The sequence below is a fragment of the Anneissia japonica genome, unplaced genomic scaffold, assembly GCF_011630105.1.
Source record: "Anneissia japonica isolate Jap-2015-1 unplaced genomic scaffold, ASM1163010v1 scaffold287736_len1891122_cov214, whole genome shotgun sequence".
Lineage (NCBI taxonomy): Eukaryota > Metazoa > Echinodermata > Crinoidea > Comatulida > Comatulidae > Anneissia > Anneissia japonica.
In genome coordinates, this window is record NW_022756106.1 from 723318 (window position 1) to 739127 (window position 15810).

Below are 15810 nucleotides of genomic sequence, written 5' to 3' on the forward strand. Positions count from 1 at the left end.
ACTGCCTGCGTTAAGCTAATAAACTTTAACAAAAAATTATTTGAATTACGTTGTATATTAATTCGTGAACTTTCAATTAAACAAATACTATTGCAAGCAAACAGTCGCATATCGTTCATATATTCTTTGCATAAATGTATGAAAATTGCCCGCCGATTAATTTAAACGACCAGTACTGGGTAAAGACAATTTGGTTTCTTGCTTCAAACGAAGTATCTATTAGTAGAAATCTTAAGAAGGCAAGCCTGCCTGATATTCACCAGGACATACCTCCGACTTTGTATTGAACAAAGATGGAAATATGTTAATTACAGACACAATGTATACATAGACCAGTCAACCAAAAGTGTTTTTAATTTAATAATAACTATATAGATTTTTGTAATAAAACGTTTAAATATCAGTGAAACTGATCTTTTTTTACCCGTGTTTCTTTGAAAATTGATAATAGATTTAAATATTTTCTTCAGTACAAAAGTTGCATAAATATTACCGTTCCTTTTTGCAAATTGGCTGGTAATAACATATCTTCGTAATAAAGTATGAAAATATGATTTATGCAGCGATTCAAAATATATGTGTTGGTAGTACATGCATTTACGGTACATGTGTTCCTACACACGTCACGCATGCGAATGTCTCAGTGGTTTAATACCGCAAAGAGTGATGAATGAAATAATAAGAATAAATATATTTATATAATAAATAAATAAGTCATTTAAGAACAATACACACTAATATAAAAAATATAAATAATAAAAATATATAAAATATAATAAAATAATATAATATAATATATAAAATGCCCAAGGCTTTTCAGACATGAAAACAAGTGCTGCATATACGTAGTGCCTAAATCTACTCTGAATGATATTAGACTAGTGATAAGTAATTCTCGATTAAATACTATATAACTACATTACTTAACACTACGTACCCATGTGCGCTAACAAGATATTCCAACTCCATCCAACTTGTTCGACCGGTCTACCATAAACGTATTGGTGACAATTCATTCCCTTCAATCGCTGCCCAACTTTGGAAAGGTCTGCCTAATTCTCTCAGATCTTGTGATTCGCTTAGGCAGTTCAAAACCCATCTAAAAACGCACCTTTTACAATAGTTCCTCTCACCTTGCTTAGATCGTATTTGTTTATTTTTTGTTTGTTTTCTTATTTTTCTACAGCTTTATTGCATTAGTTAGGTTAGCACACTTTTCTTGGGTTTGGTTCTATGCAAGCTTTTCCCGGGGGGATGTTTTTGACTTATTGTGGCGAGTCGCTTACAGCGCTTTAACTGAAAAGAAGGACGCTATACAAGTAACAAGTTGAAGTAATAAGTAACTATATATACTATTTCTCACTTTCTATACATATTTTAAGCTAAATACGGTAATAAATTAAACTCGCATAACATTTTTCTTTACCAAACAACACGGTACCCTGGTTAAGGATTGGTAGCGAAGCAGAATTGCCACTTTATAATTATGAATGCCTTTAACGTAGCACACAAAGGCAGGGAGTTATCTGCGCCTGCGCATTATGCTTAAGTATCAGTCTCCATATTGCTATTAATTGTCCATTAATTTAGACAGTTATAGTTTCTCCAGTTAGTCACGTATCTCACGGCCTCCTAAAAAAATCTCGCCCCCTCCCATAAGTCACTTTCTTTCCACAAATGAAATTTTTGAAGCAAAAACATGTTAAAGTAGGCCTATTGTAGTTCAAAATCACTTAATAACAGCTTATTTTACTACATAGCTCTCCCTCACTTTATCAACGAGTCCTCCCCATCCCCCTATTTCTGTTCCCCTAGAAACGGGGGGACAGTTTTTCTCTCGTTTTCTCTTTGGTTCCTTTACTTGGTAGTCTCAGATTCAAAGCTGGTATTGGTAAACGTATTCCGCTGAAATATGAAAAGAAACATTTCACTTAACTTTAATAAACATACGGTACTTATCAATATTATTAGGTCTGTAGATAGAATATCGTGTTTTTTTTTATTTTATAAAAAAGCTATAATATTTATTTACCTTTTTTGTTACGGATATAATGGTCACTGTAGATACATATTGTTTTCGTTCAGATGCTTTTCTCTTATATACAATATTATTAGGCCTGTAGTTAGAATATCGTGGTTTTTTTTAAATAGTTATAATATTTATTTACCTTTTTTGTTACGGATATAGTGGTCACTGTAGACACATATTGTTTTCGTTCAGATTCTTTTCTCTTATATATAACCTTAAAACATTGAAACAATATCATTGATTAGATGATGATGATGATGATGATAATAATAATAATAACACATTTAATAACAATCATTTAGAGTTGATAGTATTATTATTATTATTAGCATTAATAGTAACAAAACCAATATAATATAACGTCGAATAACAATATATTTAGGTAAACTCACAATTATAATTATAACTATAATAACGATGAGGACAGCGACGGCGACGCACACCCCAATGATAAGAGCCTCGTTAGTGTCATCGGTGTCTTTTAATGGTGTAGAAACCGTGACACTATCAGGAATAACACTAATATCTTGACCATCATATGTGAATATATAGTCACCAGACTGGAGCTATAAAATGAACGTAATACAAACATTTTATGACTATACATATGATTATTAATTGGGATGATGGTGATGATGGTGATGATGATGATGATGATGATGATGATGATGATGATGATGATGATGATGATGATGATGATGATGATGATGATGGTGGTGACGATAATGAAGCTTATGGTGGTGGTGAAGATAGTAACGATGACAATGATGGTGGTGGTGGTTGTGATAATCTTGGCGGTGATGACGGTGACAGATGTTGTTAATAAAAATAATGCTAATGGTGGCACTAACGATGATATTTATGGATTTTATCCCCACAAAATACAATCAAATATACTGTAAGCCTACTCACTTGAGTCTGGATATCGGCAGCTGCATTATTGACGTCATCGGCCGTTAAGTCACCACTAACAAGTTTAAACTCAACAATTACACTGCCAGGCGATATCTGAAATGTATAATAGTTTGTCAAGAACATTAGATCTTCTTATCGTGTCACTACGTAGCTAGTGTGTATGATCTTGCTTACGTAGTGTGGTAAAAGTATTCGCAGGTAGGATGGATACCTGACATGGGCTGCGACGTAAACGCTCCTTCATGGCCGGACAGGGGACTGGAAATGGACCAGTACACTGGGGTAACCCCTACTCTTCTCGAATGATGTACTGGGTTCTTTAAAGTGCACACGAGCCAATTGTGTACACTGGACATACAGTTAAGAGTCCTTATCCGAGAAGACTTGTTCCACCACCGGAACCATTAGTTAAAAGCATTTTAATCGTATGATCCTATTTCCTCATTAGTATATAAAGCCATGGTAAAGCCAAACCCTCCTGTGTTGCGCAAGCGTTCACAGGCGTGCGGCCGGTGGTCGGCCGACACTGTGTTGGACCAGGGAGTTGACTATAACAACTCCCTGGTTGTACTAAAGCCCTATTCACAATATTAAGTTACATATAAAGATGTGACGGTGTGATTTTTATATCATATTACGGGTATTTGTCACATAAAAATAAACATGAGAATGTGTGCAGAGCTTCAGTATTCTCATTTCTTGAAGTACACTAATAGTGTAAAATGTAAAATGTATTTGTTTCAATTTACCTGGAAGTCCTTAAGAGCCGTTACTGGAATTGAGAACTCTGTTGCCAAATCGAGGCGTAGGCTCCTGAAAATTGGCAGAAATTATATCGGTTGTAATTAATAGTAGCATTCATTCATTCTTTTTGTTCGCTCCTAATTCATTCGTTCGTTCGTTCGTTCATTCACTTATGTATTAATTTATTATGCTTTCATGTTTTTATTCAGTCATTGTAATGCATAATTTCATGAATATATTTCGATACGTTTACACAGGTTTCAAATACCTACACCACCATCGTCGTCGTTGTTGTAGGCCTAAGCATTATCTTCAATGAGCAACGACATTATCATCATCAACATCATCGACAACAGCATCCTCAACATCGCATCCTCATCATCATCATAGTTATTATCATCGCCATCATCCTCATCGTCGACCTATAAACCTCATTTCCTCAATATTTTCAAGATGGGCCTTTATAACGGGGAGTATGTCCCTTCCTCTATGTAGTGTTGGCTCAAGGATATATTTTCTGGCGGGCTGAGCTGTCCGGCAGGGGGACTTGAGCTTGTAGGCCTGAGCTGGGGAAGGGTTTGAGAGGGGGGCTTCCCCTCCCAAATGAGATTTTTTTAAAGAATAAGAACCTCTGGATGGCCAGAAATGACACTCTCAGACTGTGACAGACATGTGTTGACTTGGCGTGGGCCTATTTTTATATATTTTTACTCTGACTGCCCGACGACCTCTGTCCTGTCTGGGGCCTATTTTTATATATTTTTACTCTGACTGCCCGACGACCTCTGTCCTGTCTGGTGGGGGGGGACTTAATTTATCTTTCCTACACACGTCACGCATGCGAATGTCTCAGTGGTTACGCCGCCACTGCCCTTATATATTTTGTAACGCAGCTAATATAGGCCTACATTAATTATATTACATGGACTCAACTAAATGAAATTAAAATAATTAACATAACATAAAAATATGAGCTTACTCTTTGAAATCCTGTAATTTATCCTCAATATCAGCGAAATTAAGGTCGAAACTGAATTTCACTTCAACCAGGGTTCTGCAAAACAATATTCATATATTTAATTTGATATACCGTAAGGAGTAACACAAGTCGTGTTAGAAGATAGAGGTAAACTGTGTTAGTGACTTCGAGTAAAACAGCTTTTTTTCTAATGATGTTGTAAGATTAACATTGTATACTATTAAACATTATTCTTGACGCATAATTAATAATATATCAACATACTAATTATGTTGTTACTAATTATTTAACAATAGCCATCAAATAAAGGGAATGAAACTTACACATCTTATGAAATCAATCAGTTATCAGGCCAATCAATATGAAATAAGAAAAGAAAGAAAACCAATCACAAAGGCTCATAATATTATATTATTTTAAAGTTATCTATTCTAAATATATATAATTAAGAAATACAATAATAATCCAAATAAGCATAGGCCTACTTGACAATAATACAATATACGTTGACATATACAAACAATAATAATGATATAATAATATGAATAATAATAATAATCATAAAGACATTAAAGATAATAATTATAATGATAACGACCATATTATTGATATGCACTTACCACAAGCTTCCTTTGTGCAATCCCAGCCTCCTTGCTCATTGCAAATACTGGGAAAATATATATAACAAATACAAAAGTCATTATTTGAATTTATATATACTCAGAAATCAACCATTGCAACGTTTCGTTTACTCATTTAATTAAATTATACAAAGCTATAAACAACATAAGTCGTTGAATAAATTCATCTGGTTCCAAGATAAATAATAAAATAAAATAAAAATAATCAATATAATAAAAAATAAATATAATAAATATTATCTCCGTTTTTTGAACAAACATGTCGTTGCTGTAGTTTGGAAATTGTAGACTCGTTATAAAAATAATGTTGGGATTCAAGATAAGAATGTGGGCCTAAGTATGCGCTTACCATGTGTTACATCCGTCTTTGTCATCTCGCACGTCACCACTATAATAGGTTTGGTCCCTGTCCACGCACGTAAAATCTAATGAGAAAAAATCCTCAATTATACATATTGTTTACTTTTCAAGAATTCTAGATAAGGCTTATAATATAAAGATATTACGTTTGTCCTTTATTACAGTATTTCCGTAATATTGCAATTCATTGTTTTTTAAATGGAAGAAACATTATGGATGTTCCTCAACTAACAATGCAAATATATCCATATAGCATGGCAGGTCTAGTACATGTCGATTTATCACATACATTTGTAATTTATTTTTCGTCGATTATTACGTTATATATCATGATTGGTTATTACTTACCACATCGATATTCTGTACATTCCCAAATACCATTTTTGCGACATTTACTGAAAGAAAGAAAAGTATATTTTTCGAATTAACCAAAATCCGATAGATCAAATATAGGCCTACACTGTATAATAATATTCGATTAAGCGTCCAGGACGTTTATTTTTTGGTGTTAAATGGATACGTATCATGGTGCTTCCATTAGTCTTGTTTACAGCCATTTGGGGGCGGGGTGTTTGTTCGCGGAAAAATAAACCCCTCGGGGAATTTATTCAAAGGAGGTGTTTATTCCAAATGAGGCTCTGGAGGGGATGTTTATTCGAATAAATACGGAAGATTAAGTATACCTTCTTCATGAGGCTAAGAAAGTGTAACTGTTTTTAGCTGTAGAGAAAAATCCTGATGTCGAAGAATGGTCATTACTATAATTACCATTTGTTACATTCATCTGAATCCATCTTCTCTCCTAGCTCGTATTCAGCGCCCTCATGCTTACAGAAGTTCTCTTCGCAAAACTCTCCTCGTCTAAACGATGGACACTCGCAGTAGTAGCCGCCATCGAAAGGAGTGCATTTTAAACCTAGTCTACAGTTATTGTCTTTACAATAATCTATGTCATAGATAGAGAAATGTTTATATGACAGCAAAGCAGTACTGTAGGCCTAAAAAAACTTAATGTATATGAATAACATATGATATGAATATGTTTAGAGAAATAATATTAGTAACCAAGCGTTGGCCGGCTGTTGGCTGAAGAATTTGTAGGGGAAGTCTACGCAGTGCATGGATTGCAATGAAAATCCCATCTGTGTAGCGATTTTATGGAAACCAGGTCTCATGGGATCGCGTTTCGGATATCCGACGCAGAGTACGCCGGGATTAACGATACACAACGTTGGACGGCCGTTGGCTGACGAATTTGTCCTCACTTTTAATTACTAGCAAGACGCAACGACCGTCGTAGCAGTCTGAACGGATCGTCGGTAAAAGCGCACCGTCACGCGATGTGTTGTCACGGTTTCACAGAATCGCGTTTCAGATTGCAGTCTCTAACAGTGGCGTATCTAGAAGTCTTTAAATGGGGTGCTGATGGGGGGGGGGCGAATGTGAAGGGGCACTAATTCGCAAAATAAGTTTTAGGTGATTTTTAACTACTTGACCGTGATTTTTGGAGGCGACTGGAGCGGGGATGGGGCGAGTAATTTTTGGGGGAAGTGCGCCCCCCGCCGTAGATACGCCACTGGTCTCTGAGTGCGCAGGGATTAAAGATATAAAATGCACCATAAAAAAGACTGATATAGAAATATATATTAATGTTATAAATGTTTCAGTAGAAATTAAACATGTGGCCTACCTGTACAGTCTAACACTTTCCCAGTGTCAGATATAAACTCTGCAGAACAGGATCCACAATTGTTGATCCGGCAGAGTGCACCGGGGTACGCAGAGCATGTCGCCGACACACACGGGTCTGACGCACATCTGTAAAGTGGCTCGTTGTCAGGACAAGCGTCACATTCTAATCGAACTCCAGAGACAGGATCGACAAATTTAGGTGTGCACCCTCCACAGTAGTCTGGTGTACAGGCAGCATCAGGGTGTCCTGGACAAACGACGTTCAGACAAGGATCGTGTAAGCAAGGAACATAGGGAAGACCTGGTAAACATTCCGCAGAGGTATCAGGACATACTCCTATTTTGTTTCCGTTAGCATTATAAATTTCTGCTGCACAACTGTTACACTTATCAACGCGACACTCTGCTCCATCCGGGATGGTCGTACATACTTCACATGGATCGACTGGGCACGATCGTGGTTCCGAGCAGGAGTCGCAATTTGCGAGTTCATCGTCGCTAATAAGAAACACCGGCTCACACGATGTATGACAATAGCTGATGTCACAATACGCACGTGGGGTGTTCACGCAAGTGGTGAGGTCACATGGATGTATTACACACCTGACCTTTTCTCCGGAGGAGCACTCTCGGCAGTCCACGCGATTTCCCACATCATCGTAGAATTCTGCGTTGCACCCACCGCAGTAGTTTGATTTGCATCGGGCATCGGGGTGCGCCGGGCAACTTGCCACGTGACAAGGGTCAAATAGGCAGGATACAGGTTTGGTTCCATTCTGACAGGTATCATTTACTACACGTGCCAAACATAAACACAGGTGAACAAATGTTAATTCTGAAATGCATTTCCGAAGTGGCCATCACTGAAATTCATGTCATTAATCGATCAATAATTCACTCAATCTGTTACAGTGCCGTAGTCAGTCAGTCATCAATTAATCATTCAATTTGATCGATTGATGAGATCGATCATAATCAACCAACCAATTAAAATCAATCAATCAATAAAAATAATCGTTCAATTAGTCAAGCGAGCGAGCTAGGGCTCAATGGAAATACGTTTTGTTTATTGTAAAATTTTCTTGGGTACTCTAGAAATTAATGTCTTTTCTATTATGCCTATTTATATATACCGGTATCTGTTTTTGTTTTTGTTTTGTGATTTTAATTCCTGAATAAAATAAAATGAAATAAATCGTTACCGGTATAATATAATGAATTTCGAGCGTAAGTGTATTATCCTGCTTTAAATTATAAGCACTTGTAGAGTATATAGACTCACCAGTTATTTCGCAAAATCTTCCTGTATGCCCATCTGTGCATGAGCAATCTGGAAATCCTTTGAATTCAGAGCAACTGCCACCATTCAAACATGGCGAGAAGAAACAAGCGTCTAAAGGCATAATTAATGTAAAAGATTAAGACACACGTTGGTGGCTTATTAATAATTTTAATTGATAATTAAAGAATAACACTCTATATTGATTATCTTTCCGTCTTGAAACTGAGATTTGCTTGAGAAATGCTTACCTTTTTTACATCCGGGATCTGGACGCGTACTTTTACGCACGCAGATATGACGTGTAAATATCACATTGGACTGTCGCTTTAAAAGTAACGGCTAACGAAATCAGTTCGTAATATAAGAATATTAATTTTGCCTTCCCGGTTTAGACGAACCTGTAACATACCTGTGACCGAGTTTTCACAGCGATTGCCTGATGTTCCGGCCGGGCAAGCACATTTAATTCCACCGTCAATTGCAGGTTGACATGAACCGCCGTTTTCACAAGGCTGACCAGCAATACAGGGATCTGAACATACCATACGGATAATTCACATATTGATAATATTAGTAATATACCGTAAGAAAATTAAAACAATAATAAAGATTATTTATAGCAAATACGGCGCAGTTCTGATATTGACTGCAGTCTTGCAGGTTTGCAAAAGGCAAGTTTATAAACTTTTTACCGAACTATACAGTACATTTAGTTAAATTTAATTTTCTCTATTTTTTAAACATCATCATCATCTTTATCTTCCTTTACTACATGTGCAGAACATCTGTATATGTATAATCGCACAAGACTAATAATAATTACATTGAATAAATCGTGGTACTGGTAGAACCTGATGTCTCCTAGTGTAATGTGGTATTCGAAGACTTTGGTGACACTCTATTAAAATTAAAATTAATTAATAGTCGTTATCCATACCATATTCCTCGCAAAATTCCCCACGGAAGTTCCTTGGGCATGTACACTGCCAGCCTTTGGACGACTCGTCCTGGATGCATGTTCCGCTGTTTTGACATATCACTGTCGAGCAATTTTGATGACCTGTATAAATGTAAATTTGAATACAAATTTAAACTATGACTCTCTCCAAAGGGTAAGTAAAAACAATACAAAGAATATGATGCTCCCATTTATTCTGTATTATGCAATGGCGGATTCAGGGGTGGAGGAGGCCGACCCGGCCCCAGCCGCCCTCCTAAATTGTTCAAAATTTTGTTTAATGGAGAAAAAAATGAAAATTATATACAAGTCTGAGAGTGCCATTTTCGACCATCACCGCCTCAACCGCAGCAGTGCAGAGGTGGTCTAGACTCTCCTGGGCCCCCTCTACTTCAGATCCCTGTATCCGCCACTGCGATAACGTTAGATCACTTACTTTCGATTTCACAATTGACTCCCGAATAACGTTCTTGGCATTTGCATTTATAGGACAAAAACAATATAAGACACGTTCCTCCATTGAGACACGGCTGACTTTGGCACACCTCCACTGAAAGAATAAGTGGGCAGTGATAACAATATATAAATATTAAAAGGCGTAATATAATATATCAATGATATTAATGACAAATATAATAATAATATTGTTATTATACAGTGCTTGTAAGGCACAGTGTACTGTAAACCATATATTCAAAACTAGCATTATTATAATTAATTATTACTCACACTGTTGACAAGTAGGCCCTGTGAACCCATCCGCGCATACGCAATATGTCGCTATCGGTCTACCAGTGATCTTATAACAAGTGCCACCATTTTGACATTTGTTGTCGTCACAAAATTCATCTGAGACAAGAAGGAAATACATTACAATTCACTAAAATTAATATGAATATCATTCTCTCATTTACAAATCTTCAGCCGAATGCTTTAATTTAAAGGCAAATTTATTTAATGTTTGAAATTAAAGCGTCATAAAACATTATAACAGAAGAAAAAGTAAACGACACCAAAAACACGGTGTCGAAGTTGTAGCAGCAGAAGCATCATAATATACAATCCTCAGTATACAGTGTTGAGGCAATACCAGTGAAAATGTCACAGTGTCAATCGAACTTAAAAACTGACCACAAACACACACAAATAATGTATTCAGGGAAATACTGTATTCAGGGAATGGGAACTTAAGCTTCTTATTCTTATCATATCCACACATTTGGTAGATACTCTGTTTCAGCCAGAGTAGACATTTCTAGCACAATCATTGTACTCTGCCAGGTACATCAGATGGCATGATGAAAATGATGTTACAAGTAGATGTTGACTTGTATGGGGTGGTGGTGGTGGTGGTGGTGGTGCGACGGGGACGCTTCTACCTTAAGAACGGTCAATTGCACTTGGCAATCAGTCTTGGCAATTTCATGCAGTGGTGGCGCCAGAGGGGGCTATAGCCCCCCCTCCGTCGGGGAAGACGATATATTTTGTCGGGGAACAAACAAATAAAAAAAAATATTTACATGTAGTATTCGTTTAGCCACCATATTTTTTGTGTTAACTTTTCATCACAACAGCAATAATAATAATAATAATAATAATAATAATAATAATAATAATAATTCAATGAGACTAATTAAAAATAATTTGCGTTCTGTTATGACAAATGCTCATTTAGATAGCCTCATGATGGTTGGAATACTTCGTGATAGGTGAAGCAACCTCGACCATGACAGCGTGGTTGACAGATTTAATGCAAAATTTCCAAAATATAGAATTTCACTTTCAAGAATGAGGATTTGAAAATAAATTAGATGGTTACTGTATATTGCATACTCTTTGTTTCTTGCTTTATTCAAAATGTTTTGGTTTTGGAAGCTGATTTCAACATTAGAAAGCATAGACTACATGAAGTCATATTATAGTAACTCGATGCCTATCAAATAAGTACCGTAATAAAAAATAGTCATAATTCATCAAATACCAGTGGCTTTCAGGGGGCTTCGCCCCCTGGACCCCCACCGGGTGCCCTAGGCGGCCCCCATGCCCCCACCCAAAGTGAGACTCGATTCGCCCCGTCGGGGCCTTTAGCCCCACCGTCGGGCAAGTCCTGGCGCCACCACTGATTTCATGGTCAGTGAAATAGTCAAATAAATTACCTTTTGTTGTAAAAAAATTGAATAATAGAATGCAAATTTCAACCTTGTATCTCGCAGAAATCTCCTACGAATCCTCCCGGACATTGGCAATCCCATAGCGGTGTTAGGATGGAGGCTGAACTGCTTAGGAATCCCGCACTATCAATACATTCTCCGCCATTCTCACAGACGATAGATGAACAGTTCATCGCTATTGAAATAATTAAAACAAAAAAAATTAGGTCCTATTCTAAGCGATGTTATAATTACATTTTCTATTATACATTCTTTTTATTCTTTTCTAAATTTATAATAATAATAAACAATTAATTAATAAAATTACTCCATGAAATTCAACAAAATTGATAATATTATAAAATGTTAATATAATCATCATACGTAAACGAATTAATCACATAATCAGGCAAAACAACTTTGCCTTACAGTTGCAGACGTAACAACAGACTTATTAAAAAAAGAATCCTTACCAGGTTCTTCACAATATGTTCCCGTATACCCGTTTATACAACTGCAAACCGGTGTAGATAGAGACAGTTTGCAAATCCCGCCATTCAAACATGTGATCTCATCACACAACGAACCTGAATTAAAAAAAATTGTGAAGTTAATTTAATTAGGAAATGTTTGACTTGATAAAAAAAAACAAAAAACACTTGAACACATGAAGGATGTAGGCCTGTGGCCACTGTAAATTAACGTATTCGTTCAACATCACAACAATGGGCCCACCAAGCTAGAAGTCGGTGTCAAGCACAATTAGGATCCAGTACCAAAATAGGCACCGGACAAAGTTTATCACTATTACCAACATGGTCACCATTTAACCTAGGTTTCTAGAGCCTGGTCCTCTCAAATGAAACCTTAAGAACGCTTAATAATTCTTAAGGTTTCAGTTTTAAATAACTTCAGTAATGTGATAGAATATTTGTAGACTAATTTTGGTGCTAAGAAGTTTTCTTACTAATGGATATAGTTTACTGAAGTAAAACTAACTTTCGAGATTGCACCTCGCTCCATCAAATCCTTCTGTGCAATCGCAAGAGGACAAACCGGATTCTTCTTGAAAAACACACTTTCCTCCATTTTTACATGGGTTGGGATGACAACTGGGATCTTTAAATTGAAAACAAGAAAATTAGGAACATTCGAATGACACAAAATTGTAACGCCATTCGCGTCAACCAAGCCGTTCACTCTGAACAAAACAGTTTCCACAAAGCAAACAACTAGGTATGCCATATTGATGGTTACCTCTATTCTCGCAGTGTCCGCCATAGAATCCACTTTGGCATTTGCATTGGTAAAACGTATCGTTTATTTGACTGCACACACCACCATTCAAACAAGGTTGATCACCACAGACAACAGAATCTAAAATATATAAAATGTCCACAACATCGGTTAAATTATAATTACCCCACTGTAGAGTAAAGACAATATCAATATATCATTATCATAAATAAACCATCTTATAATTTTAATATTTTATAGCATTTTTCGGAATTTATCAACAAGAGATATACAAAACCCATTACCCAATAGTCCTAAACTAGTTCCCAACGATCTGTATTTCTCTTACCTTCTGGTATCGCATCTAAACACACTTTTGCGTCACATGTATTCAAACAACACTTCTGTCCTTCGTCACAATGGTCATCTATTTGGCACTCATGAACACATGACGTCGATGATTGAAACAAGAGGAAGGGGCACATTCCAGATCGTCCTGAAAATGAATAAAATAAAGTTATATAGTTAAGAGTTATATTAACTCTACTCAATCAATCGGTTGGTAGGTAGGTATAGGACAATCGATGCGTCAGTCGATTGATCGATCGAGAGGCCGATGTCTCAAAATTTATATTTGTCCATGATTCATCAGTATTTGTTCATCGTAATGGGCTGCGAGCACTACCGTATACATTCCGCCATTTTGCGTAATGCCGCGGCCTATTACGTAGCCATGAAAAAGTGAGACTGCTGCCACATTAATTAGAAGGAATCGTAGAAGGAATTCTAACCACTTCCTTGGTTTGAAAAGTTTTGGTAAGGTCATACATCTTACCTTTTGAGGGGGCTTTGCAAGTCAGTCCACAGTCGTCAGACAAACAGCATTTTTTATCGTCTGGGCACGACACATCATCTTGACACGGAGAGCTGCAATTGGTCGAAAGTGATGAATTGGTCTCTGTGGCAGGACACTCTCCTGGTTTGCTGTCATCCACTAAAAAAGAAAAAAAGAAACTATTAGAAGTGCGTGGTTGCTGAATTTGGTGGGAGAGTTTAGTTGGTAGTCTTTGAAGATAAAGCGTACCGTACACAACTTACAACAGATTGGACAGCATTCATTCTCTGGCATTACTGGATTTGGACAAGGCACAGGCGGGCAGATTGGCGCTCGACATACGATGGATCCATTAAGACATTGACATCTATAACAATCCGATTTAAATTTCTCGCTGTCAGAATGCCACTCGTTACGGAAAAAACAATCCGACGATGAATTTGCTAAATAATTAGAAAATTAATATCTAGATCAAAAATTATGGATAGAATGAATTAGAGAAGCAGCAATTGTTAGGAAATATTTTTCTAGTTAAAATGCTGCGCATGCAGAAATATTTTAAATAAACTTATAGTCCTCAACATTGTCGGGAATAGCCAATTTTAGACACTGGCTGACGGCCAGTAAATTTAAACATCATAGGGCGCCTATTATTATTTTACACCCGTACGAACTACATGTAAGGGGCCTATGATTATTAAGCATTGTGAAATCATCAGTACAAATATCAATAAAAACGACAGAAGGGTCAAATTTTAGCTGAATGTTAAGCATTTTTAAAGTAGATTGAAATAACCTATTTGTCACACGAGTCTACCTAATAGATCTGATAAGTATCAGTTTCGGTGACATCACCATTCATGATGCCGTCACCAAACCTTATTAGGGGATTCTGATCAGATGATTGATGACTGGTGCTGCCACCAGTATAGTGTATCGGCATTTTTTCTTTGTCACCGAAACTGATTACTTAGAATCGGCTGCATTTGTATGATCATCATAGCACAGCCGTTTGAATTATAATGTGCGCTGCACCATGCAAACACTTGGGTGATTGGTTGCACGCCCCCTCTCTCATTTCCCAGCTCAAATAATTATATTCCAGCAAGTGCCCCCGCCCTTTTTCTATCATCCGTCTTCCTTGTTGTCAGTCTCTCATTCCAATATACCTTCCACTACCTTACCCTCAAGTGGTTTGACGCATCCGGAATCACAACCACAGCATTTCTCAATACCATTACAGTCCTTATCCTGTTGGCAAGTCGCAATACAATCCACATGTAATGCTTCTACGGATGGTACAGGGCATGATCCTGCTTTTTCAACCGCTACGAACAAATAACAGAATACATGTTACATTTTATTACAAATCGTATCGTATACATTGAATATGGATTCACCCCTGTATTTCTATGCAATAATGCGTCTAGTTAGTATATGTACAATTTGAACCGGAACTCTAAAGTCCTAATTAAAAGCTCCTGTAACTAAATGCAAGTCATAAATTTATATTGTTATTTATGACTCTTTACTTAGAAAACTTTACTTACGACAAAGGCGGCTACACTCCAGAACGCCTGCGTTACAAGAACTGCAAGTAGATTGTAAAAGATGTTAATAATATCACAATTAATTTTAAACATACTTTATTTATCGTCATATCCATCGTAGTAGTTTTCGTACATTCTTCTCTCCTTTCCTTTAAATGTTGTCACCTCTCTAGGCCTACCTCTCCTCATAATCTCTATCTACCATTATCCTCGTCATCATTATTATCATTATCGTCATCATGATCAGCACAATAATCATCATCATACTCCACTTCGGTCACCTCTTTTCTGTAGAAAAGCATTTTCCACCCAACTCCAATTGCAGGTCATTAGTCATACATCATGACATCATCATGCCCATATATGGGCACATCACACAAATTTGTAAAATAAAATATATAGTCTAGACAAAGCTTTAGTTTAGTAGTCAAAAGCACGA

General features: G+C 36.7%; 1 protein-coding gene across 1 annotated transcript in view; it reads right to left on the reverse strand.

Annotated features, from left to right (window-relative positions):
• Positions 1-324: 324 nt before the first annotated feature.
• Positions 325-15810, reverse strand: part of LOC117123969 (neurogenic locus notch homolog protein 2-like) — a 15924-nt gene continuing 438 nt past the window's right edge. The window contains exons 3-28 of the mRNA XM_033270069.1: positions 15372-15412; positions 15006-15149; positions 14085-14264; positions 13822-13980; positions 13336-13482; positions 13008-13127; positions 12750-12869; positions 12224-12337; positions 11800-11946; positions 10330-10449; positions 10037-10150; positions 9580-9702; positions 9052-9174; positions 8643-8753; positions 7359-8153; positions 6437-6614; positions 6017-6063; positions 5658-5733; positions 5288-5334; positions 4991-4994; positions 4668-4742; positions 3694-3757; positions 2942-3037; positions 2422-2595; positions 2169-2243; positions 325-1905 (exon numbers count right to left, since the gene is read on the reverse strand). Coding sequence (XP_033125960.1) covers positions 1858-1905; positions 2169-2243; positions 2422-2595; positions 2942-3037; positions 3694-3757; positions 4668-4742; positions 4991-4994; positions 5288-5334; positions 5658-5733; positions 6017-6063; positions 6437-6614; positions 7359-8153; positions 8643-8753; positions 9052-9174; positions 9580-9702; positions 10037-10150; positions 10330-10449; positions 11800-11946; positions 12224-12337; positions 12750-12869; positions 13008-13127; positions 13336-13482; positions 13822-13980; positions 14085-14264; positions 15006-15149; positions 15372-15412 — 3442 coding nt within the window. The 3' untranslated portion in view covers positions 325-1857. The remainder of the gene's footprint in view (positions 1906-2168; positions 2244-2421; positions 2596-2941; positions 3038-3693; positions 3758-4667; positions 4743-4990; positions 4995-5287; positions 5335-5657; positions 5734-6016; positions 6064-6436; positions 6615-7358; positions 8154-8642; positions 8754-9051; positions 9175-9579; positions 9703-10036; positions 10151-10329; positions 10450-11799; positions 11947-12223; positions 12338-12749; positions 12870-13007; positions 13128-13335; positions 13483-13821; positions 13981-14084; positions 14265-15005; positions 15150-15371; positions 15413-15810) is intronic.